Source organism: Apostichopus japonicus, chromosome 19 (genome assembly GCF_037975245.1).
Source record: "Apostichopus japonicus isolate 1M-3 chromosome 19, ASM3797524v1, whole genome shotgun sequence".
In the NCBI taxonomy this organism is placed as follows: domain Eukaryota; kingdom Metazoa; phylum Echinodermata; class Holothuroidea; order Aspidochirotida; family Stichopodidae; genus Apostichopus; species Apostichopus japonicus.
Genome location: NC_092579.1, coordinates 8835998 through 8861119, shown reverse-complemented (window position 1 = coordinate 8861119; position 25122 = coordinate 8835998). Strand labels below are relative to the sequence as shown.

At 36.2% G+C, this 25122-nt stretch overlaps 2 protein-coding genes across 3 annotated transcripts in view; both read right to left on the bottom strand.

Moving 5' to 3' along the window:
* Nucleotides 1–22194, bottom strand: part of LOC139960673 (uncharacterized) — a 31159-nt gene extending 8965 nt beyond the window's left edge. Inside the window, exons 1-17 of the mRNA XM_071959226.1 lie at nucleotides 21400–22194; nucleotides 19477–19562; nucleotides 18683–18805; nucleotides 17395–17505; nucleotides 15115–15236; nucleotides 13204–13257; nucleotides 12392–12467; nucleotides 11370–11414; nucleotides 10522–10721; nucleotides 10101–10166; nucleotides 4288–4372; nucleotides 3722–4015; nucleotides 3364–3534; nucleotides 2668–2849; nucleotides 2418–2502; nucleotides 1226–1442; nucleotides 728–901 (exon numbers count right to left, since the gene is read on the bottom strand). Of these exons, the coding sequence (XP_071815327.1) occupies nucleotides 2434–2502; nucleotides 2668–2849; nucleotides 3364–3534; nucleotides 3722–4015; nucleotides 4288–4372; nucleotides 10101–10166; nucleotides 10522–10721; nucleotides 11370–11414; nucleotides 12392–12467; nucleotides 13204–13257; nucleotides 15115–15236; nucleotides 17395–17505; nucleotides 18683–18800 (1593 nt within the window). The 5' untranslated portion in view covers nucleotides 18801–18805; nucleotides 19477–19562; nucleotides 21400–22194 and the 3' untranslated portion in view covers nucleotides 728–901; nucleotides 1226–1442; nucleotides 2418–2433. The remainder of the gene's footprint in view (nucleotides 1–727; nucleotides 902–1225; nucleotides 1443–2417; nucleotides 2503–2667; nucleotides 2850–3363; nucleotides 3535–3721; nucleotides 4016–4287; nucleotides 4373–10100; nucleotides 10167–10521; nucleotides 10722–11369; nucleotides 11415–12391; nucleotides 12468–13203; nucleotides 13258–15114; nucleotides 15237–17394; nucleotides 17506–18682; nucleotides 18806–19476; nucleotides 19563–21399) is intronic.
* A 137-nt stretch (nucleotides 22195–22331) lies between these two features.
* Nucleotides 22332–25122, bottom strand: part of LOC139960670 (uncharacterized) — a 31587-nt gene continuing 28796 nt past the window's right edge. For both annotated transcript variants that reach the window (XM_071959221.1, XM_071959222.1), the window contains exon 18: nucleotides 22332–25068. In XM_071959221.1, coding sequence (XP_071815322.1) covers nucleotides 24850–25068 — 219 coding nt within the window. In that variant the 3' untranslated portion in view covers nucleotides 22332–24849. The remainder of the gene's footprint in view (nucleotides 25069–25122) is intronic.

The window sequence follows — 25122 nt, the reverse complement described above, 5'->3', positions numbered from 1 at the left end:
CGAATTATTATATAAATAAACATTTATCAGTTAGGAAGAGCAGTGAGTTACTACGAGGGACGGGCCTGGATTAAGTGTCAGTCTGAATGGAGGCTCCATTACGTGAGCCACGTTTTACTGTACACACGTGAAGATATCGTTAGGCGCCGACATCTTTGTTTGGACCCGAACTTCGAGTGGACACTGCGAATTGCGGAATATCGAGGAAGCAAAGTAACATAAGTTTGGGGATGAGTTTATTATTAATCTTAGCCTTCAACATGAGAATGGTGACACGTAATGAAGTGACTGACTCGTTCTCGCATTCTATAGCATAGTATTCGTCTTTTTTTTCGGATTGTCATCCCTACTCACTAGGAGATCTAGTATAAATAGATACTAATACAACTTTAAGTACTCGTTCTCACGCTTCTAGGGTCTTGCACTCGTACGCGTACTCGCATCACGGGGAATTCCAACTATTCTCGTACTCATGCTGTTGAATAACACTATAGTATTATACGCTCTGGTGACTGCGATATCAACAGGCCGTTTCAAAGTAAACCATGATTTGCGTAAGATTCGCAAAACCCATCCGCGATCATAGTCAACTTAATAACTTATATGCTTGACATAATTAAGGTCAGATAATGGCATGTATATGTTTGTTTGAACCACACGTTCTAACCAATAAGGTCAAGGAGGGGAGAATTGGATTCTCTTTATAGAACTGCTTCTGTATACTTACATGTCATCAGGACAACTTCCCGGTTGGTCCATGCGGTAGCCGTTTTTCAGTTGACTGACTAATAACCGAGGTGCGGATACCAGGATAAGGAGTACCACCGAGTGTGAAAATCTCATACAGCAGTACTCCAAAGGACCATCTCAGTTAAACAAAACAAACGACGAAATCATAGACCTATTACAAATAAAATAAGTTTGACAATAGCATGTGAATTAGGATTTCTATGTTCATTAGTTTATAACTGCTGACGAAATATTGTCAAGCTTGTAATGCTTATGTCAAATAAGAAGCTGACTTCAGAAAACGCATGATATTTCCATCTTATTCATCAGTTTAATAATTTCTTGAATCATATCGTTCATATTTTTTTCATATTTTATAATTTTGACAAATCCTGTTCAATATCATGAGAGGTTCTCTCATGTATTTGTAAGATGATGAAATATTTTACCAATGAAAGACGTTTTTTATACAAAGGAATTATATTTGGTTACATACGAGTCTCCTTCTGAGCTACATATTCCATTTAGGATCGTTTCCAGACTGCACCATTTCACCGGTATTTTCTGTTCGGTAGCTCTCCTTTTATATCCTCTCGTGTAAATGTCATCGGCGAGTCCAAAATCAGCTATTTTTATCGTCAGTCCTTCACCAACGAGTACGAATTACGAGCAGCAAGATCCCCGTGATAGAAACGTTTTTCTTGTATGTGGGTCTGTCAGAATTTAAAAAAAAACAAATAAGAAAACGTCCTGTCACTTTGTCTGCATATTGTTCACATTGTACAGCAACACCCGATTATCCTGGCTTTATCAGTTTAAAACTAGTAACGGTGAGTACCCGTTAATCAGTTAAAACTGACGTGTGTTATAATTCCTTAACATGTGGTACATTTGTGACCAGTTATTACTGAGAAGGACTTACAAACAGAAAATAGTAAACACACAATCCTATGCATAAATATTGTCTGGACTAACTAGACCACTCTAAAGGTTTCGGCAATAATTTCGTCCGCATTTTAAGTGGAGGACACTTCACTGCAAAAACCATCTTTAATAACAAGGTATACTTAATAGTCAAACATAGGGACATTTGTTTAGACTACAACCAGTCATTACTTGAAACAACTTTTGAGTAATGAATTCGTCCGTTAGTAATGTTTCCCACAGTAGCATCTGCTGACAGGTCTAACACGTGTTACGGTGTTATAACACTTCAGTTTATACCGATTAACGTACAACGTACAAACTGATTAAGCCATGTGCATTTTGGTGATAGCAAACATAAATTCAAATAGTAGTAGGGTTATCATAAATCACGATTAATCGGGAATGTCTCGTTTTTGCAACGAAAATACATTCCCCACGGCTAAAGTAAATTGTACGGTCTTTGTGAGGTTCGCAGATATCACTGTTCTTTTTTACGATACGCCTATTAAAACAAATAAACCGATTTGTAGTACTCCACGCATCGTTGTCGACGCATAACATGATTGATGGCAACATGCGAGCCTCACAAGCTCGGCGAGAAAAGTTGTGTAACGTGGGCTAAAATAGTTGCAACAAGTACTACCACGTTACGCTATCGTAGCTATTTCGCGATATATATTGTAGATATTTGGTAACGATGGTAGCCCTAGGCATACGGGCACTTAAACTACACTCAAGTGAAATGCTTTTAAACACCTTACCATCCCATTAACAATGTCACGAGCAACTTATAAACTGTTGTTTCTCCTGCACAGAGTAGATTTGGTCTTTCTCTGAGTTTTCTGTCTGTGTGAGATTGATGACAAAGAATAAGACAAAACAACATGGCATGCAATATTTACGTTCAAAATATGTTGAATCCAATTCTACGATCACGTTACTACAACATCAGATTTCCATGAGTTTACTTAAACTTGTTTAGATTACATGACTGGTATGCATGGGATTTACCCTTCTGCACTCCCGTAAGAAGCCCAGCAAGTCACCATACTTCATATATTCTGTTATTAGGTAGAACGGTTCATTCATTGAGCAGCAAGCAAGAAGACAAAGGATGTTGACATGGTCGCCAAGCTCTGCGATGAGTTTCATTTCATTCAACAGGTCCTCCTTCACGTCATCAAATGCTCCGACTGTAAGAGTATTTAAACAAATGAATGAGAACAATCGCCAAGAAAATTTCGGCAATAGCGCAATATTTTAGATATATGCATGAAATATTTGTCGATATTAATTTCTTTCTTTCAATTTAATCATAATAGCAACATTATCAATAAGTACGAAATGAAAGAGCAATGGTATCCTTTTTCGTTCCTTTCAGTCGATTGTTTCTGTAATTTCGATCTGAGTTCATATAATTAAGAAAACAAATAATTTACTTAAAAGTCTTTCAAGAGTAATTGTTATTGTTTCTATTCTATTGGCAGTGGTAGATATATACACACACACAAATATATATATATATATATATATATATATATATATATATATATATATATATATATATATATATATGTTTATATATATATATATGTTTATATATATGTTTATATATATGTTTATATATATATATGTATATATATATATATTTATATATATATATAAACATATATATATATGTGTGAACAGAAAACACATTTTCGGTACCTTTCGTTGTCTTGATGGCGACTACAACATCATCAACTTTATTCTTCATGCCGGTGACCTTGCCGATATGCACCAAACCGAATTCACCTTCTCCTAGCTTGTGCTCGATTATGACTTGATCGTGGCTAATTTCTTTATCTTTCAATATCGGGTCAATCTCTCGGGTCTTTTCTGTAAATCAAACATAGAAACGTGAAATAACCGTTAAGCAATTTATTATTAGTTTTTACGTAATTACCTAATACTTTGTAAATTATTATTATATTTTCATTTACATTAGTGAAGATAATTTAATACATTTTGATTATGACAAAGATTCTTAGCTTCTGACATCAGTCGCCACTGGTTGCATGGTTACCTATGGCTTTCTCTTGGTACATTTGTTCAAGATGGAGATTTTCCAGACGATCGTTAGTCTCTCGTCTTCGGGTTCTAGTCCACAGGATACATACAGTACATATTATCACAACTACTACTGCTAGACCAACAAGTAGCACCACAGCAATTACGGTGGTAGGGAAGCTCGCAGTCGGTGAATGCGGATGTAAGTTCGGAGGCTGACCGGGTGGCGGATCTTTAGACCGTACAGGAGCATTGTTTCTATTTAATGAAACGGTTGATGTCACGGCACCTTCTGGATCGACTGTAGTCTCTGAAAGAGTATTAAAAAAGTAAAGTTTTAATGGCTATAATGTTTGCCAAATGTAACAGAACATGAATATCGAATCTTGGGAAATGGTAAGAGAATCTCCCAAAACGTGTGTAATACAATAATTTGGAAAACAAGTAAAAGGTGAATTGCCATGAGTACCAAACATAAGGAAAATGAATACAAAAATAAATAGCATTTTCATGTAGCATTATTATGACTACTTTTCAATAATAAAAATGGATAACAGAATATTCGCAATCTTCTTAATGTACCTTCTTTAAAAATCATGGCCGCAAACGATTGTGTAAAAAGTCTTCCCGGTTCATCTCCATATGTATCCGAGAGGTATGGAACGATCTAAAATTAGAATATCAGTTGTGATAAGACAAAACCACAAAGACAAAGGTACAGTACACTACACGAGCTTCTCATTAACGTGTGATGATTAATTATTTACATGTGCACTCTAGCATCAATAACATTCCCAATGATTGAAAGCAAAAAATCATATAGAGCTTTCATTTGCTTTTTACGATGATCAATTTCTCGTTGCCTATTCTTTTCTTATTTCAAAAAAAGACATTAACACAGACATAAACGTACTACTAACACTATTGCCAGTAAGTTTCTCTGTTTACATGTTCCCTACAATCGGAACCCTTAAAGTCAAGACCAAAACCAACTCTACAATCTCAAACAAATCTCCACAGACAACGAAACCCTCTACTCACCATTAATTTATATGATATATTATATTCATATGTATTGCCCGTTTGCGTTCAGTGCTACTGCTCTTAGAGGAACATGTAGACATGGTTTCCAAAAGAAAATCCAAGGGAAGTAATTTAATAGGCGACGGAGGAGTACAATGGGGGGGGGGGTTGGGGAGGTAGGTGCAACTAACTTTGATATTATCACCAGCTACTCTCTTAAAATGAGAGACTGAAATTTCAGTCTAATCGACTGAAATTTCAGTCTAACGATGGATGGGATAAGGGATCAGACTACTTAGACTGAATTCCAGTCTGAAATGTAAAGACTGAAGGTCAGTCTTAATTAGACTAAATACTCTTCAGTCTAATAGACTGAAAATCAAACCACTTTAGACTGAACAGCCAGCAGTTTAGACTGATTTATTGCAGCACCAGTCTTAATTAGATTGAATACTTTCAGTCTATTAGACTGATATCAGACTGAACAGTCGGTCCTTTAGACTGAATTATTACACATCACAGCTATACTGTCAATCTTATAAACTGCAAATTCTGTATTGAACAAGCTTTTCTATTGATCCTCCGTGTTGGCTAAGTGCTGGAATTCTTCAATATAGATGCATTTAAGGTCATGAAAGACAACATTCAATGATCTGTTAATACAGGGGAATTTACTGAAAGGTGCTACTTCATGGAGTGACTTCGCCTTCACATCCAATCATGTTAGGCTATAACGACCAGAAAATCGTAGTGACAGTCACACACAAAGTACATTAAAAATGGTATTCCATCAAGAAATATAATTGTCAATATCCACCGAACAGTAATTTTATTTCCACTAACCCACTTATATATTCTTATTTACTTTTCGTTATCATATTAAAAAAAAAAATAAAAACTACAATATTCTGAGGGATGTTCAACAAAACATGTTATCTTTCCAACAAACGTTCAAATTATAAAGATACTTTACATAACAGTGACATATTTTCAGTTCAATATTAATCTGTCAAATTTCTGCTTGAATTGGGCCATATAAAATGTTCTTTAATTTTTTTTGAAAAGGATTAGGTGAGCTGAGAACAGATCAGTGGTGTCGCCAATGGGTGGCCTGGGGAACCCCTCCCCCGAGAGGGAATTTACAAATAGACATATCACCAACCAAGATTCAAATGTCTGGCAACACCACTGCAACAGAAAGCACTTTAAATTATTTGCATGTCACCACCAGGTGGTAATACCCTGGAATTCATTGACAACACAGCTGTAAATTGAGTCGTTATATACCCAGCTGATCCCATCTCCCGATCTCATTGAACTTTAAATTTTCCACTGTAAAGGATATAGTAACTATACGATCCTGCCTTTACAAAAGGGATAGGATGGAAACACGACGATAGTACAATTGATCTGGTACATTGCCTTTTTTCCAGTTGTGAATCATTAATGTATAGTAGCAACAATTTCTTAGAATGATTTCAAAATGGGGAAAACATATGACAAATTTTCAGCAGGTTATTTATAAAATATTAGGAATGGTTAAACTATATATCAGTGCGGTCAACATTTAATACTTTGTGTTTCAATGATATAGATTGGCGATTGCTGAAAGTCATTATCCAGCACACACAAAACAAAATATTACAAGCAGTTGACAGAATGGCAATAACTTCATAATGGCTATTAGATAAACATGAATTATTATATACTGCATTCACGATTTCATGATATGGAATTTATATAAAGCAAATTTGTATGCAAAAACAGTACATGTGACTATTATACCACCCTCAATTATTTCTTAACTTTCTGATAGTAATCATATATAGTGATTTTGATTGGGATTTCAATCAAATTTTAAAGTTTTATAAATTATCTCACGTGAATCCTTTAATGTCGGCCTCTAGCTGAAAAAGAAATGTCACTCGAGAGTCGACTAAAAAATTGAAAACAGTTTTGACTCATTACATCACTAAAATTTAAAAAAAATGGGGGGGGGGGGAATAATGTGGAAAGGATATTCTCAAATGGAATTTTCTACAGTTACTGACTAAATATAATAATCAGGTTACTTGCTTTTCATGGAACAAATTATGGAATATTGTGCACAATAAATAATATTAGCTTAATTAATTGCTTAATTAAATAAACCTTCAACATAGTGAGTGCAGTGAAATGTAGGAACATTAAAGTAAACATTAAAATAACATGCTCGAAAAATCATACAACAAAGTTTTTTTGGCAACTAGGTGTTTGTTTAATTACATTCATAATTAGATCAGTATCATTAAAAAACATTTTTAAAAACCAAAAATCAATTAAATATTTATTTCTGGAGCCCTCCCTATTCATATAAAACTGTTTGTAAACTCCGGGTAATCAATTTAACGTTTTAGGGTATGTGTTAGTTACTCCTTAAAGGCATTGAAGATTTGTCCCAAACAGCATGCAGCCATCTGAAAAAGTTAACTTTCTGTTGCTTGCAAGTGATGTTTGTTCGTGTCGCTAAAAAAGACAGACAGTAATGAAACGTGATACCTTGATATCTTTAGCTGGACCTGAGATGTTCATCGCTGTATCGTTTATACACTGTAATGTGGGTATTGACCGTAGCTGTATGTACTGACTGTACACTAGTGTCTAATTACCGACGGTAGCAAGCTGTGTTTGTATTTTCTGGGATCGATGGCAGTGTCTAACACTTCTGTTACACCTCATTCGAAACTAGGTCAGATTACCGGCATTAGACGTTCTTTTTGCGCGAGTCTTCACACCCTTTTATAGCTACTCCATGCTGACACACGTGGTTCCGGACTACAGAGCAATAAAAAAGTAACATTCACTCCTTGAAGTAACTCCATGCTGGCTGCCCTTATAGATGTGGCATGGATACGGACGAGAGACTTCACTTCTGTTGGTTGCAAAATTCCATACACAAAACTAGTGTTGTAGAGGGGGAGCATAGTCTATGTTAAATGTATGTTCTACGCCTCTGTCCCAGCTGGAATGGCCAGTTTATCTGCCACAATGAAGAATTGTTTGGGGTTCAATTCTGGTCCGAGAGATAGGATGAAAGGCTGTCAATATTGTCCTTGTCTGCCCTGTGCTGCACTCTCAATATCTGTGCCCTCCTGTTTGGTGAAGATAAAAATAAATGTGATAAAGGACAAGCAATATGGTATAAATCAAAACATTCTTAAAAAAAGATATGTTGAGAGGTAGAGAGACTAGACTAGAATAATATTTAGGAGAGAATGGAGAAACAAGAACATGACTGGCATTGTACAAAGGAGATATATCAATTCACGATAGGCAGCAATATGTCATCCGTGGCGGGTGAGATGTGTTATGTGAAGGTGGATTCAAATTCAACCTAACATTTATGGGTTATCATGTTGATTTTGGCAGGTACATGGTTACCAAGCAAGGTTTGTTGTTAGTTGTTTTCAGAAATTTCTCTTTTTAAGGATAAATTGTTCATGACATCTCCTGATTCCATTACATCAGCATAGAAAACCAGTGAACAAGGAATATGATTTACATTTTAGCCTACTGATTTCACTAATATGTCTATCTGCTTGTAAAAGAAACTGATTTCATAACATTAGTGAATGGTAATATTACTGTAAAATCTTATAATAAAGACTGATGGCCCACTATATGTTTAATAAAATAACAAAAGCATACCAATTCTTTTCCAGTTTCCATATGATTTAAATACAATGGTAATGGTTTAACAGAATCGTGTTAGCTTCATGCTGTAATGGCTGTAGAAGTCACTACATTTTTTCAAATAATTAAGGGTGCTTACAATCTATGCATAATAGTACTGTGTTTTGCAATTTCTTGAGCATTATTATGTTCAAGTATTTGTTATGAGGTTAACCTAGCCTAGATTCATTTGGGACGATCGAGTACATATTGCAGTCCTGACAAGCGTGCTTATTCGCCCGACGATTGGGTTCATATGCAGGACAGGCGGGCTAATTTGCCCAACGATCTGGTACCGTGATAGCTTCATGCTGTAATGGCTGTAGCAGTCACTACATTTTTCAAATAATTAAGGGTGCTTACAATCTATGCATAATAGTACTGTGTTTTGCAATTTCTTGAGCATTATTATGTCCAAGTATTTGTTATGAGGTTAACCTAGCCTAGATTCATTTTGGGACGATCGAGTACATACTGCAGGCCAAGCGTGCTTATTCGCCCGACGATCGGGTACATATGCAGGACAGGCGGGCTGATTTGCCCGACGATCGGGTACATACGCAGGACAGGCGGGCTGATTTGCCCGACGATCGGGTACATATGCAGGACCGGCGTGCTTATTCGCCCGACGATCGTGTTAATAGGCCCCACCAATTATAACAACAGCCTAGGCCCTATTTGCTATAGTACAGCCTAGCTAGGCCTACCTCGCGCACAAGCCTAGAATAACTAACGTTACGAACTGCCAAGCTTTTATTCTGTATTAATTGGAAAACAACAAAAAACATACATACATACCCTCGAACACTGTTATCACTTCTTCGTGGAAACCTTTATTTGTAAGAAAAGTTCTTAAAGACTCAGCCATTGCTAATTTATAACCTTTACTCTAGCTTAGACATACGGTCGTCTGTCTCGTTCATGCCTAGCTGTGTGTACGGCGTGCGTACGTACAGTACAGCGAGTACCTGGCTAAGCGAAGAATATAGTAGTATATATGTACACAAGTTGTAGCGCTCGTTGTCACACTTATTTTTGTGCGGCGTATTTGCAAGTTTTCGGATGACGTAGGCGCATTTCTGTTCTCTGATTGGATACATTTTTCAGTGGAATACAGAGACTGAAAATGGTAAGATGACATGCCACATGTGATTAGCTGATTGGTTAATAAAGTCAGTCCAAAACAGCGACTGAACGGTGTAACTGATAATACAGTCTAAGTAGAGTGTTTCTCAGTCTAAACTCAGTGTATAACACTGAAAAAAATTTCAGTCTCAAAGAAGACTGAATTCTTCAGTCTAACATTTTAAGAGAGTACTGTTGTTAATTTTGACCATCCTTGATTAATTTGATCGTCATAGCGGAAATGGTTTTCCTTCCCCTCAGATCGGACGGCACCACTCTTTCCTGCAGATAACCCAATGTACTGTTAGATCTATCAGTCTGTTACGTAATAAACCTGCTATATATAACCATGTGTGGATGACTTTTGATATCAACCAATGCCAATCCTTAAGATCTCTTAGAACCAATTCTCTACACTGTTTCCTTCATTGTTTAAGTCGACGAAACATTTGATTGGACCAATATTACTAAATACATTCGGAACTGACATGTTGGTACTTTCAAGATACCGATAAACAATAATATCATAATCTAACCGTTAGTTTGTATTGGTTGCCTTCTTGAATGTCTGGGCTAGTGGCTATCCAATAGTAAGTTTCGTTCTGCGCAGAAACAATGACATTATATAAATGGCAACTTTTGTATTCAATTTCGTTAAAATGTCATAATAGGTTATACATCATGTTAAACATTCCCCATGTCTTTTTTTGTATTTATCTAGAAAAATCGATTTGCAAAAATTGATTGATGTAGTACATACATATAATTCTTCTCGTGTATACAACCCAAGCAATGAAACATTCAGTCAAGTTTTACTTGTACTTGTCATTTATCTCAATGTCTTACAGTTTCGTCGTACAAAATAGTTTATAATAAATATCTTTTGCGTGACTTGCGATATGGAACCAACTGTTGTTACGTGAGCGCATGTTCACGCTTCTAAATGCTAACACTTACATCGGATTCATGTTGAATGCTATCAGTCAATAACAAATCTCCATCAATCGTATGAAGCTGTACTTTATATCGAGATAGCGACCTAATTTGGTTGACCTGTATTGGTGGACACCAGCTGAACATCATAACAATATTGTTTTCGGAGCTATATTCAACACGTACAAGCAGAACATGTATTGGCATGCCACACCGCACAACGCCTGTGAAGAAAGACATTACGGAGAACATATTAGTCTTGGAAATTCCAAGACAATTTTTGTCTAAAGCATTGAACTTTCCCAACATTTCCTGCATAAAATGAACCTTAGTATTGCAATTGTATTGAACATACATACCGAAGTTAGCCATGATACGATGGAAGTTTGTTTATAATAGTTCCGAAAAGTTTGGGGATTCACAGGATAAAATGCCGTTCTTGTAAACTGAGGTATTTACGAAATGTATTGAGGAACTTTGTTTATGTCATTATTAAAGCCATTCCTAAAGATCTGATTCGAATAAAATATATACACTCTCTTTCACCAGCGGAATAATTAGTGACTTGTTTATAATATATTACCGTATATTAATTTAAATATTTGTCAATTTGATCTCAATTTAATTGAAAAAGAAAGACAAATTATACTTAGTATTGATGCCAATTAACTACCTAACCATATGATCCACGTGCCATAACAAAATAATATGTATTATTCATTAAACCATGTTTAATGTCAAAATATAATGTCATTATTCGAGAATTATCATCTCAAAATTAACAAATGGAATCTAAAGCCTTGAGTCACTCGTACATTTCCGTTGGTGAACCAGAGTGAGAATATAGATTAGGAACTAGTAGTTATACTTACTCTGTGCCGCACAAAAATTAGCATCTCTTGTTTCCATGTAACAGTCTAAAGTACCAAAGAAAATGAATTATAATGTTAATTTATGTTAGAGTCTTTTTCATTGCATAGGTAAATACATATGAGATGGTGACATTACGGGATGAAACATGTCCGAAATAAGAGGGTATTCCGTTGTTCATATGAAGTTACAAGTATATTTCTTGTATGAGTTATTAGAATTCATAAAAAAACTGGATTAACATTAACATTAAGGTCTTCACAAGGAGCCGATTTCATCATCAAATTTAGCCTTAAAGGAACATTGTAGACGTTAAGTACATTTTGAAATATCGTGAAAACCGAATTGGTTTGAATTTTTTATCTTAATTTTCTTCTTTTAATCTGACCTATCAAGAGTAAAATTATCCCTCAAGTCATCCTTTAAGTAAAAAATGTATTTTCTAAAATTCTTTATTCCCCATCATTTTACAATATTATGTTTGTTAACTTTGGGGAATAAACTAAAAACTGTTGAAATCAAATTCAAACCTTATTTTCGACAATATGATGTAAGGAAGGATGATTCGATGATATTTCTCCTGAAACGTACATATAAGGGTGCGATATAAGCGGAGGCCCCTTGAGCATAACATCTTTTAAGTCCATCACCTACGGCCCGACTGACCTCGACCAGACTCAATTCGACCTTCGTGCCATGGTATTTCGATTGTTGTTAAGACCCATGTGAACTCGATTGGTCATGACCCGGTTATTGATTGTCGTTAAGAGCCAATGGTCTGATAACTGACCCCACAACCCGAACAAATGATCAGTGTTCTAAACTACTATTTGCTTCGTTCAGGTCACTTGAAAATGTATTACCTCTAGGTTACAGTGTTTAGTATTCCAGACTGAGGCCGTGCTATTCTTAAGCACACGCACCATGCTGAATATTCACGATGTTGACCCGTAACGACGGTCGTGTTGACTCGGGTCGTGGTCAGTCTGGCATTGTGCGGCGAATGTAAGAAACATTTACTTACCAGGGGTTTCAAACTCCTTTTGCGACACCGAAGAGACAGGAAGAGGCGATCCTTCAGACGTTACACCGTAAGCCAACTTGTTAAAAATACAAAACAGGACTGAACATCCTAAAATATTTAGAGTGAAATATTTTACTTTCCGTAGTGTAAATGTGAAAATACAGACTACCGATTGAGCCATCACGTGACACAGTATGAATTGCGTGCAAAATTTTAAATTGTTTGTAGTTTCATATGTGCAGCTAAAACAAACAAAACTAACGACATATGCGAGCCAAACAATATATCAAGATGTTTAGTCTGTCAAACTTTGGTGATGAATGCTTTCACTTTATACATAGGCTGATCATCAAATAGGGTATACCCACTTTGTCGTTGAAGAAGAATGTTTTAAATCATGATTAGGCATGGTAAGCAATATATAGTAAATTATTATCATTTTGTGTGTGAAAATAAGATGATTAACTACCGTACAATACGACTGGGGGGTGGGGGGTGAGGGGCAACATAAAAACTAGAAGTAACCACGGGAAATGGCCTTAAATTCTGCCCACAATTACAATAGTATATTTCATTGCATTAGCACAATGTAGACACTTTAGCTGAAATGGTCAGTTTGCCTTCACAGATCATTGAAAGGCATAGAATAATATTCCATTCCATGCATTGGTTGATTTAAACAGTGAAGTGGGAGAAGCAAAAATCTGAATCATAAGATATAAGAGGTGCAAAGCATTCCATACATTGTTTCTAAGAGCAAGTACAACGTGTGTTCCATACAGTGTGATGCTTCTCACAATTAAGATTCTTACCTGAAACAAAGCATTGTGAGTGAAAGGTGCTTCTCGTGAAATAGTCGCAGATTGCTGCATAGTTTGAAAAGAACCATGATAAAGAGGGGCAAAAAAGAGATTGTGAAACAATAGCATAATCTGTGTAAAGAATGTAGACGATTCCTTGTTTTAAAATAACTTAAATAGCTGAATATAGGTTTGAGATTAACGTTTTATCAAACAACAATGAGATGATTGTAATCAAATCTATACCCGGAAGTTAGGCATAAATAACAGTCAGATTACTGCCGAGCCTTTATCTGGCTTCAACATCCAGTAAGGATACACGATATGCATCTGGTTGTAAAATATTGGCGTTATAACAACCAGCACATGTATCTCATTGTAATATTGAGTTACCATATCACCTTGCAGAAAGTAGATATGCGAAGTGCGTTAAGCGAATTGAGTGAGGATTACAATAGTAATAATAATAATAATAATGATGATGATGATATGATGATTATTGCTAAGAAGTACCATGTTTGTAAAAATAATGGCTGCATGCTATTTTAAGTACAGTAATGCAGGGGCGTATCCAGGGGGGCGCAACAGGCGCGCCCCCCTATTGGCCGTCACCAAAAAAAAAAGAAGTTTAGCCAAAAAAAAAAAAAAAAAATGACGACCTTTATGTGAGATGTCGGTGATCGCTCAACCCCCCCCCCCCCCCTTCCCGTATGCTTTATTTTTTGTTTGCCAAAAAAAGGTTCTGGCGAAGTTCGGCGGCATAATAGTTTTAGAAACATAGATGGTTATTGTGTTTGTATTATCACTATAAACACTAAGTGACATGCCAGCCATACTAAATTGTGCATTTTGTGTCCATATTTACTGGAAATGTTGCTTATTATTAAGGTCGAAAAATGGATCACATATGGCCATGGGCGGCGATCCTGGGTGGAGGGGGGATATATCCCCCCATGAAAATGGGTGGAGGGGATGTAATGCACCATATCCTCCCCACCAAATGCCAGGGATAAGAATATTTTCATGCCTACATTTATGCATCTTCGTTAATGTACGGCTCTTTTTTAGCTTCATTTCTCGCCTACCATAAACGCAGTGCGATCTTTTCAAATAAAGCGTCTTTATAAAGCAAAAATAGTTGACTGTAGGCTTCATTGGCCCTATAACAACAAAATGTATTATTGCGCCCACGGTATTGATATAGTACATATATGCACCCTCATAGTATTCATATAGGCCCTATAGTAGGCCTACACACGTACATGTTCCCTCGAACAGCTGAGAATCTCATGTAACCAGGGTAATGCTTAATACACGTTTCACCTGGATGCCCTACCAATCGGTACCTAGGAATGTAACTATGTGTAATTGTGTATTGCATGTGTATAGGCCTATAATAGCCTGCATGAGGCCATTTTCTTCATCGAATAATATAAAAGAGCTCTCGAACATTCTAACGTTGCGCCTGAAACAAGATTGACAGGGGCAATTTTCCCAAAATAACACCCGAAATTAAAAAAAAAATATTTTGGATCCTGATTATGAGATATTTCGGACATAACATCCCTATTTTAAAGTTGGGTATATGCCGCTTGGAAACCTCGGGAAGTGCCGTTTCCGGCCATCTAGAGGGTTTGTTAATCCCAAAATTTTCTTGTACGCTTCGCGCCAACTCATGGTGGCGCTACGCTTAGATAGTCAACGAGGTCATAACCCCCCCCCCCCCCACTCGGAAGTACGGATCGCCGCCCATGCATATGACACCATTTTGCATTTCAGCCCTTCTTCGAAAGCAAAAATTGTACACCCCTCTCCTTAGACCCATCCCCCAGGACGGCGATCATTCATGCCTAACGCCCCCCCCCCCATTGGAAAATCCTGGATACGCCCCTGGTAATGCGTTTTAACGGCTACCTAACTCACCGACAGTTTGTCCTTTGCGCTCGCACTCGCTGCTTGCAGAGCTTCTTTACAACTTTGGAAAACCCATGGAGTAAGACTCGTACGAGTTGTCTCAAGTTGGAGATCGGTAAGGTATACCACATCTATGCACAGGATATAATAGACTGGTGTTAGGAAACATAAATGGTAGGGACACGGTACCGTGTCAAAAACACTTGAAGGGAAAGACACGTTATAGGTGAATCACATTGATATTGACTTGTTTTGCTACAATTGGTCAAGATAATAGTGACCGGTGAAAGCATCTATACGGTAGCTTCCAGGTTATCAAACATAGTCTGGAGTGGCAGCATGCATGGGTTACTAATTCTCAGTCAAACGACTTTGTAAATAGGTGGCTTTATATTTTAAATCTTTGACATATCTGAAATAATAAAATACAATTTCTGTTAAAATTATCACGAATTAGAATAAATATACCAGGCATTTCGTGTATATGAGTTATTGAAAATAATCTATAATAATGCACTTCTGATTTTACCATTAAATGGACTCTTCTTCATCTCTGAAATGAATAGTGGGCAAACTTTAACAATATCCTACTAAATGTTCTAAAACTTATATTTCAGAAATAATAAAACAATTGTTGTTTTCCAATTGACATCGTTTGCTAGTGTCAATATTCATATTCATCTAAGCCATTTTCCGTCTGGAAGGAAGGGCAAGGAATTAAAATCGCATCTGTAGTATGCGCGCGTAACAAGTGAAAGTCACTTCAAAGGGGCAATGCGTCATTTAGACAATCTACATATGTATCACCTGTTGGGAGTGTGAATAATTCACTTCGTTAACCAAGCCACAACCGCGTTCATTAAACAGACATCACGTTTTATATTTATTTGACATCGTAAAAAATAATATGAAAAAAAAGACATGTGCTCCAACCCTCAGTATAATCTGAGTGAATTTCTTTTAGCAAAATCGCAGACTCTCTGTAAAAGTGGTCATTACGCACAAGCATAACCATTTTGTAATATATTGCTGTTGCCATAGTTGGGAAATATTTTGTAAAGCAAGCATTGTTAAAAGTTATTTTATGCATTACCAAGTAAGTGATGAGAATTGGTGCAAACGTTCTATCGTCAAAGGTTAAAATATACATTTGCGATAACATTGATCTCATTAACGATGGGCAAATTCAGATCAATTCGTCATCAAACTCAATAAAAGCATATCACTCAACGATATTTCTTAAACGCAAGTTAATTGTGTTTCCTCAGAGATTTGGGCAAATATCATAATCATAATTGACCTCGTTGCCATAAAGAGCACATTTCTTATATGGCATGCTATTACAAATGCATGCACTTACACGATATGTTAAGTCAACCAACTTCCTCATAAGGAATAAGGAATAAAGAATAAGGTATAAATCTTCCTTTTGTATGTATCTACTTTAGGTGATAAATGATAAAAATCCCTTATGAATCATCAATTATATAGTCATGATTTATTACCTTCCATACTATTTAAGTACACAGTACGATGGTAGAGGATCCTAGAGTACATTGCGTGCATGCTGTTGTAGAGGTTCTAGAATACATTGCGTGCATGCTGTAGTAGAGGTGCCCATGAAGGTTATGTTTCATTTTACTCTCTGTATTTCCTCGTTTGCGGTATGAGAGACTTATGTGCAATCTTTTATACTGACAATAGCAATTACAATAATTCAAAGAAAAAGAGGTAAAAAAAATGAAAGAAGAAATCAAAATGTATGAAAATGTTGGTTGGGAAATTACATAACAAACTGAAACATGAAAGTTATGCGGATACTGTGGTAAGGGCTGACTTTAACTTATGTGCATACTGTGTTGGAGGCTCCATGTTACATACATACTATGGCGGAGTTGTCCATGATACTTATGAGCATACTGTGTTGGAGGCTCCATGTGTATTTGGAGGCTTCATGTTACGTACGTATACTATGTCGGAAGTCCCCATGATACTTATGTCCATACTGTATTGGAGGCTCCATGTTACATACATACTATGGCGGAGTTGTCCATGATACTTATGAGCATACTGTGTTGGAGGCTCCATGTGTATTGGAGGCTCCATGTTACGTACGTTTACTATGTCGGAAGTCCCCATGATACTTATGTGCATACTGTATTGGAGGCTCAATGTTACGAACACATACTATAGCGTTGGCTGCAAGGATAGTTACGTACTGCATACTTATCTGGAAGTTCCCATGGTACTTACGTGCACACATGTGATGGAGGTACCCATGTTACTTACATTCATACTGTGACGGAGGTACCCAGGATATATTGTACAAAAGTATCCAGTTTCCGTTAGCTTCCTTCAGTGTCGTATAGCTCAATTGAATCGAGTTTGGTGGTATGGGATCTTTTCAATAAAAATCGGACATTTGTAAAACGCGTTAAAATTGTTCAAATTTTGTCTGAGATACAAATTGTGACAGATACGTTCCGCGCAGTAAGAAAATACAATGTACAATAATATGTCACCACGGAAGGGGCTGGCTTGCCAGTGAATATATAAAATGTTTCAGAGAACCACATGACATTATTGATTGGTATTATTTCATGTTTTTGTTTACATTAAGTGTTAGTTTTTTTTATTATGTTACCGCTATAGCAATCCATGGAGCAACCATGAACCGTTGATGTTGAGAACCAGACGTAGTCTAGGAGAAGCTTGGCCACTATACCACAATAAACAACAATCGAACATCATATGTTATCGACTAAATTGTATTATCAGAACAATCACAGTATCAAGAACAAATATGGCTAAAGAACTAAGCACCAAACCATCGAACTCAGTTGTAGAACGAGCATCAAAATCGATCGAATACTTAGAGTTCAGGAAATGCTTCCCTACGACATTGTAAATATGCTTATATGTCAGGGCCCTTTTTAACATACTGACTAGGGGTACGCGGCCCTCCAGGCCCCTACATGGCCCACACATTCAGCTCATAAGCCTCCCACCCCTAGTGGTTCCCTCTTTGACATGTAAAACAAATCATGATAGCACAAACCTAACATTGAATTTGCACCTAATTTCCCATCTGGCCTCCCCTCAGCATGTATAGGCTAATGCTAACATCAGAATGCCCACACGTGCTTTGATATCTTTACTTCAGTGTAAAGCAATGACCAAAGCAAAGCTTTTTTTTCTCATTTCCCTTGCCCTCAAACTAAAGAATGTTTAGATGCATCTTACAAGCCTGGGCAGTGTCATTTCCGGCAATATGGGAGCATTTTTTAGCAAAAATTCTCTTGCTGCACTACGCGTCAACCGGTGCTGGTTGTCCGCTTAGATTGTGTCATGATGGCCCCTTTTAAGAAATGACCCACCCAAAATGCAACATGCAACAACAATGCAACACGCAATATTTCAACATGCAACAATGCAATATATCAACAGTTCAATGTAATTATTTCTTGATGTTCCTCAACTTGCATCTTGGGGATTCCACCAAGGCAACGGCCCAGACCTTTGATTGGCAATTCAGTGACAGTTTCATAGAAAGCAAATCTTAGAACTAACTACATACCTGCATCAGTGCATCGTTGGTTTTCTATTCCAGGTAGAAACGCATCGCCAGATTTGCTTACAATCATGGCGATGTACATTATCATCAAGGAAGTCTTCATATTGGCTTTAAGTCTCATATTGACCACAGTATATATAAAATAACAAAAATACAAAGAGTTGTGAAAGGAAGTGCTCTAAAATTCATTTATGGCTTAACGGGCAGTGCACTCCCTATACTTAACTTTGAAAATATACGTACATATATGTCTCTAAACAACAAAGAAACAAAAGAAGAAGAGAAAAACCCTGACCGTGTCCCTGACCCTTCTCAAAACCTCCCGACCCCTGCCACGACTTCCCCACCTTTCACCATCTATAATCCCCAGCTATAACCCGACCCACTTACTCAAAACCTCCCATCCATACACCCACCCAACACCTGTTAAAAATTTGCCTGAAAAAGGTACATGACATTATAATACAAACATCAATAGTTGTTTAGAAGGGTCTTAGTTATTTTTTTTATAGAGTGGAAGTAAGCTTCTAGATTTCAAATGATCTGATAGGGAATTCCAAAGAGTTATCGAATGGTTTTGTACAATTAATACGGCAATGTTTGTTTTGAAGGGTTAACAACGTATTTTTGTGTTTTGTCTGGTTCTGCAGTTGTGCACCTGATAATTATGTTCAAAGAAACTGTTGATTGAAGATGGTACATGCCTTTGTGTTAATACTTTAAAAGCAAAAGTAGCAAGATTTTTTCGGAATTAGATTTGATAATTAAAAGAATATTCAGTGAAGAAAATAACTTACTGGTGTTCGCACGCTGAGGTGCGTTCCCAATATGTCGAATAGCTCGCTGTTGTAAGACTGTTAGTTTAGTCCGATCAGAAGAATATCTGCCCGACCAAATGGTGGAACAATGTGGTGGAACAATGACAAATTTGGAAGAATTAATGTGTTGTAAAAAGTTCTAGTGACATTACGCGGTAAATTGTTCTTAACCTTTGAAATATTACCAACAGCTCTGGCTACAGTTATGGAAATTGAATCAATATGGTTTCGCCAAGTATGATTTGAATCAATTGTGATTCCCAGAAATTTAGCATTGTCGACTTTATTGATGTTGATATTATTCAAGATCTCTAAATCCCACTTTTGCTACACATACCAAATACAACAAACTTTGTTTTATTAATATTTAAAGATAATTTATTGGCTTTGAATCATTCATTGAAATGATTTAATTCGTTATTAATTTTATCCTGAACAAGTTTAGCATCTTCTCCGGTAAAGAAAATATTTGTATCATCGGCAAAGAAGAGTACTGATGTATCCTGGCATATGTGATTTATGTCATTGACTTATAAAATGAAGAGTAATGGTCCCAAAATGGAAACCTTGTGGTACTCCACCATTTATCTGCAGGGGTCAGAGCTATTATGATTAATTGAGGTGAACTGATGTTTATTTGAAATGTAACTATTGAACCAGGAATGTGCTGTACCTCTGATACCATAATAAGAGAGCTTTGTTAAGAGAATCAATTGTGTCATAACGCCTAACTAAGGTCAAGGAAGATTCCAACTGAGGTTTTTTTTTTATCTAAAGCATGAGAGATTTACAGCATCAATGAGAGCTAGCTCGGTTGAGTGACCAGGACGAAATCACATTGTCTGTTATATAAGGATGTTATTTTCTTCAAAGAAGTTGTGAATAAGATTAAACATAAGGCGCTCAAGGATTTCAGAGAAGCTTGGTGAAACGGAAATTGGACGATAAATTTCCAAAATGTCTTTTTTAACTTTTATTTTGATAGATGGGAGTTAATGGGACTGTTGAAGTTAATCGCTGGGAAAACACTTGTACAAAAAGACATGTTAAATATATGATAAAGATGGTCAGCAATATGGTGGATAATATTTTTAACTATTCCAGGCCTAAAATCATCATACCCAGCTGATTTGTTCTGTTTGAGAAAAGTAAAAGACACTTTTATGATTTCATCTTTTTGGACTGGAAGTAAAAAAAATGACGAAGGGTTAAAGTCGTTAGGTAACAAGAAGTTTGCTTGATTAGAATTTGAGGGGATATGAATTGACAGTGATGGCCCGATATTTACAACAACAAAAAAGCAATTGAATTAATTTGATACATTATTAGAGTCGCTAACATTCCCGTAAGTGGTTTTGAATGGTCATGGATAGGAGAGAAGCTTTTTCTTTTACCCTATGAGAGTATTTATTGTCGACCAAGTTGATTTGGGGTCATTTACGCTATTAGAGAGTTTTTCAGTGAAGTATTTTTTTTTTATATTCTAGGAACATGAAGCAATCTGTTGCGATATCTGGGTAGGCTTCTGTTTATCTGTAACTTTTGGGTGGTTTAAAGATTTTCTACAAAAGTTTATTGTTTCTTTTAATTGAAGTTAGAATATCCCATTGTAATCCAAGGATTGTGCATTATGTTTGATATACGAAAAACAATTATTACATGAAAGGTCTAGGCTTATTGTACGCTTAGTTTGAACTATTTGGGGTCACTGGCCCTTCGGCCCCTACGATCGACTCCCTGTGAAGGTATTGTCGTTTGCAGATATAAGCAAAGTTGTGTAATTCTATAGTAGGCAGATCTTGCACTACTGACATATCAATGTACTTCGGTGCTATGGCTAAACAGAGTGTTACATTGCATACTATTCTGCAACTGGAACACACAACCCAATCTGAAACTTACCTAGTAGAGAAAATATCACTTCACTTCCGCAATATGCACACTTTCTTGTAAACTGCAATTAATTGACGTCACTTTATAAATATATACAGTTACACAAAATAAATTTGAAATTATTATCCTGTCCTTTATACTGATGGTAAAGACAACTGTAATGTGTTTTCTTCGACTAAATACCCACAAATTTAGATGACATGATGAAAGTGTTTAGGCGTACCATCACTTTGTCAATATCGCGATTCAAGTTACTACCTGCAATAGTAACTGACCTCGAATAAGCGAGCTTGGTAACACATACCAACTTATACTATATATACCTTTAACGCTAATTTCTAAAAATGTAGAAAAGCCTGTCACGTCTGATACATTGGCAACCACCGTTTGGTAACGGGCGAGACTAAGATTATTAAGGATAATAAATATAATTAAATGTTAATATTTAAAGAAGATTACCATTGATATGGGTAGCTTCAATGCCACTTTGTTATCTAACGTGAGGTCATGGGTCAAGAATTACAGCCTCGGTGCCGGACACGAGGTGGGGGGGTGGGGGCAAACCCCTTGATAGATGAAGCATTTGAAGATATTTGACAGTTTCATGTCACAAGTAAACATTTCACAAAATGTATGTTTTTATAAAAAAAAAAACCTTACCGCGGCTTCTAAATCACAGAGTATAGTATTGTAGATCATCATAGGGTTTCTATATAACTAACGCAGTCAATCAGTGTGTACTTATGATAATCTACTGAAGGTCTTTCAGCAGTAAGCAAAATACAACTGATATATGCTACACGGGCATGGTAATATATGGTAACGAACAAATTTCATTTATGGCAGCGACTCCATGTTGGAAATTCACTGTACGTGTACTACTGGCACTAATTGTAGGCACATTCGCCGCCGGACATATATAAATAATTCGTTACGAAGGATCGAGTTGTACATCTTTCCTTTATTATCAAGTTTGTTTATTTCAATCGAAATGTATTACTTTCAGAAATGAACTGTTTTCTCACATTATCTAGGCCTAGTCGATCGCCACATTTTTGTTAAGGCGATCGATGTATAAACCTGGTACTGAATAGACAACCTTATGTTTGTAAATTATTAAAACTATTGGGTGAAAAATCAAATGGACGAAATTTTGAAAATCTACTAATTGTTTGCACCAACGTAACGATGAGGTTTTGTCCCGTTTTGAATCTAATGGATAGAAGTTTCGATTTCGATAATCGAGTTGATCTACACCGTAATTTTGAAGTTATTAAAATAGCCAATATCTTACTTTCATTGGTGGTCGTGATATATGTTTGAAATATGTACAATATTAATAACAAATAAGTACAATAAATATGTCCAATAAAATATGTCTAATATGTACTTACTTTGTGCGGTTGAATGGGAACGGGTTAGGTTGTTTGACCTTATGTCAATTCGTACTGGGTACATGTAAAATTAATACATAATACATGCAACTATAGTAACTGCAGTATTATAATTACGGGCTTGACCCCTCTTTGGCACCGCCCACATCTTTACATTACTATAACACTCACCAAGATCCATCATCCATCAGAATAACAAACAATGTGATCGCATTGTTTGTTATTATGTTTACCCTAGGAATATTATGGAGCAAACTGTATGTCGAGAAACCTGTTCGGTGGGTCGTGGGATTTTCCAAAAGTAATTAAACAGTTTTCGGTGCTTGGAGAAGGAAAACGATTTGCCCGCATCTTTTAACATCAAGCTCCGAGTCAAGCTATCTTTTATACACTTTGAGCATGGACTCTAAATGATGGGGGTCTGGTAGGTCGTAGTTCAGTTCTCAAGGAAGATCATGGGTCGTGGGCCTAAATGTTTGCTGGGCCCTCTGTAATATATAATAACATTATAAGTAACTTCTAGCCGTGTTCTACGTGATATATGTGCGGAATAACTTTATCAAATGTTAAGAATTATACTTGGTTCGTCTGGGATGATGTTTTGATGTCATGTTTTAGTTTGTTTGTTCAGAATTTTGTGCTTGGGTTCACTGCATAGCAGACTCAGGAGGTGGAACATTTCACTTTGACTTTATTCTTATTTCAAAATTGTATGTAATATATTGTGAAATAAAACATTGTGATGACTGGGCAGTGCTAGATTGTGGTATTATTGAATTGACAGGTCACATATTGTACCATGAACCAACACCTGCAAACTTACCAAAGAATTGTGAAAAGAAATGTTTCAATATTCAAGTACAAATGGTGAAGTAATGTGGTGTATGTTTTTCAGCAGAAGTTTGATCCCTTACTCGTATTCTAGTATATTTGCTTGTATACTAGCTCTCGTTGAATAGGTACTCGGGTCATTTTGGGCAATCAACTATATATTAATTATGATAGTTTAAAAGGATATTTATGCGGGAAGTTACTTTTATGGAAAAGGAAGATATTCTTAGCATTCTTGTGAAATTTACAATCAAGTATCGTTTTCGAGATTAGAAATGAACAAAGTGCCTGCCCCAAAATGAACTAAACTCATACAGGTGTGATGTCATAGATGCACAGTATAAGAACTTTTAATATCTTCCATGTTTTTCTTTATGATTTTAATCCGCTTCTCTTCTACAGAATTGGGATACATTAACATATGAATATACTACAATCATTTCTAACCACGGAAGACTAATGCGGCCATGCACCTTCCCCCAAAACAAATATAAACCACGGATTTATAACATAAAAGACAACATTTTAAAAACGACACAAAAATTATTTTTTTTAAAACGCCAAAACAACTACATACAAACGGTTCCATCAAATAATCGGGCTTTGAAAGCGTTGTTTTTCATTTTTATGCTTTTATCCATTTTCGTTAAACTTTGAAATTATCAACTTATTGGGTACAATAAAAAAAAACACAGCAAAATAAAATAGCAAAGGCCTAAGCAGACCTATTTTGGGCGCAACTCTGAATAAAAAGAATGATTTATAAGAAATGCATATCGCTAATGTACTTATGTAAACATCTCTATAAACTCTTATTTTATGTTTTATCCCCGATTTTTGTCAATATATATAAAGATTAAAAGTCAAATTATGCGCCTAAATTACGCTATTAATTTGATCGTTTATTAAAGGTATAAGAGTTAATGAAGGCTGTCACGAAAATGATATAAGTATTTGCTTGAATCTGAACGAAAAGATAATATTAATTTACGTCACCATATATATTTATCCATTTTGCGTTTTATCAAACCTATATCCATGTTGTAAGATCTTTTAACTGTTCAGCAAGATGGTCAAAGTAAAATTGCCATCCAAGAACCTTCTCAATTATTCATCGGTCACCCAAAACGCCAGCGGGAACACATATGTAGCTTTTCAACGTGATCTTATAGACACAAACCAAAGCCAATTTCAAACTGACTTTCACATTGTAAATATTAGTAATACGTTGAATTTACATCATTACAAGTTCGTCGTCCTGCTTTGTACTGTTTTCCTCTTTGTCACTCGTAGATTGTTGTAAAGCACTCTGGACCTCATCAAAATCGACTTCACTCTCTTCGTTAAGTATTGGAGGCAGCTTCATCCCTGCATCCCCTTCATCTGACGGTGAAATGTAATGATTAGCCTGTATTGTAGAACCTCGTCTCGGTAGCTTTAGCAGTTCCTCCATCTTTGAAATGAAAACAATCACGAAGAAACCAATAGTCACCCACATAACACTAAA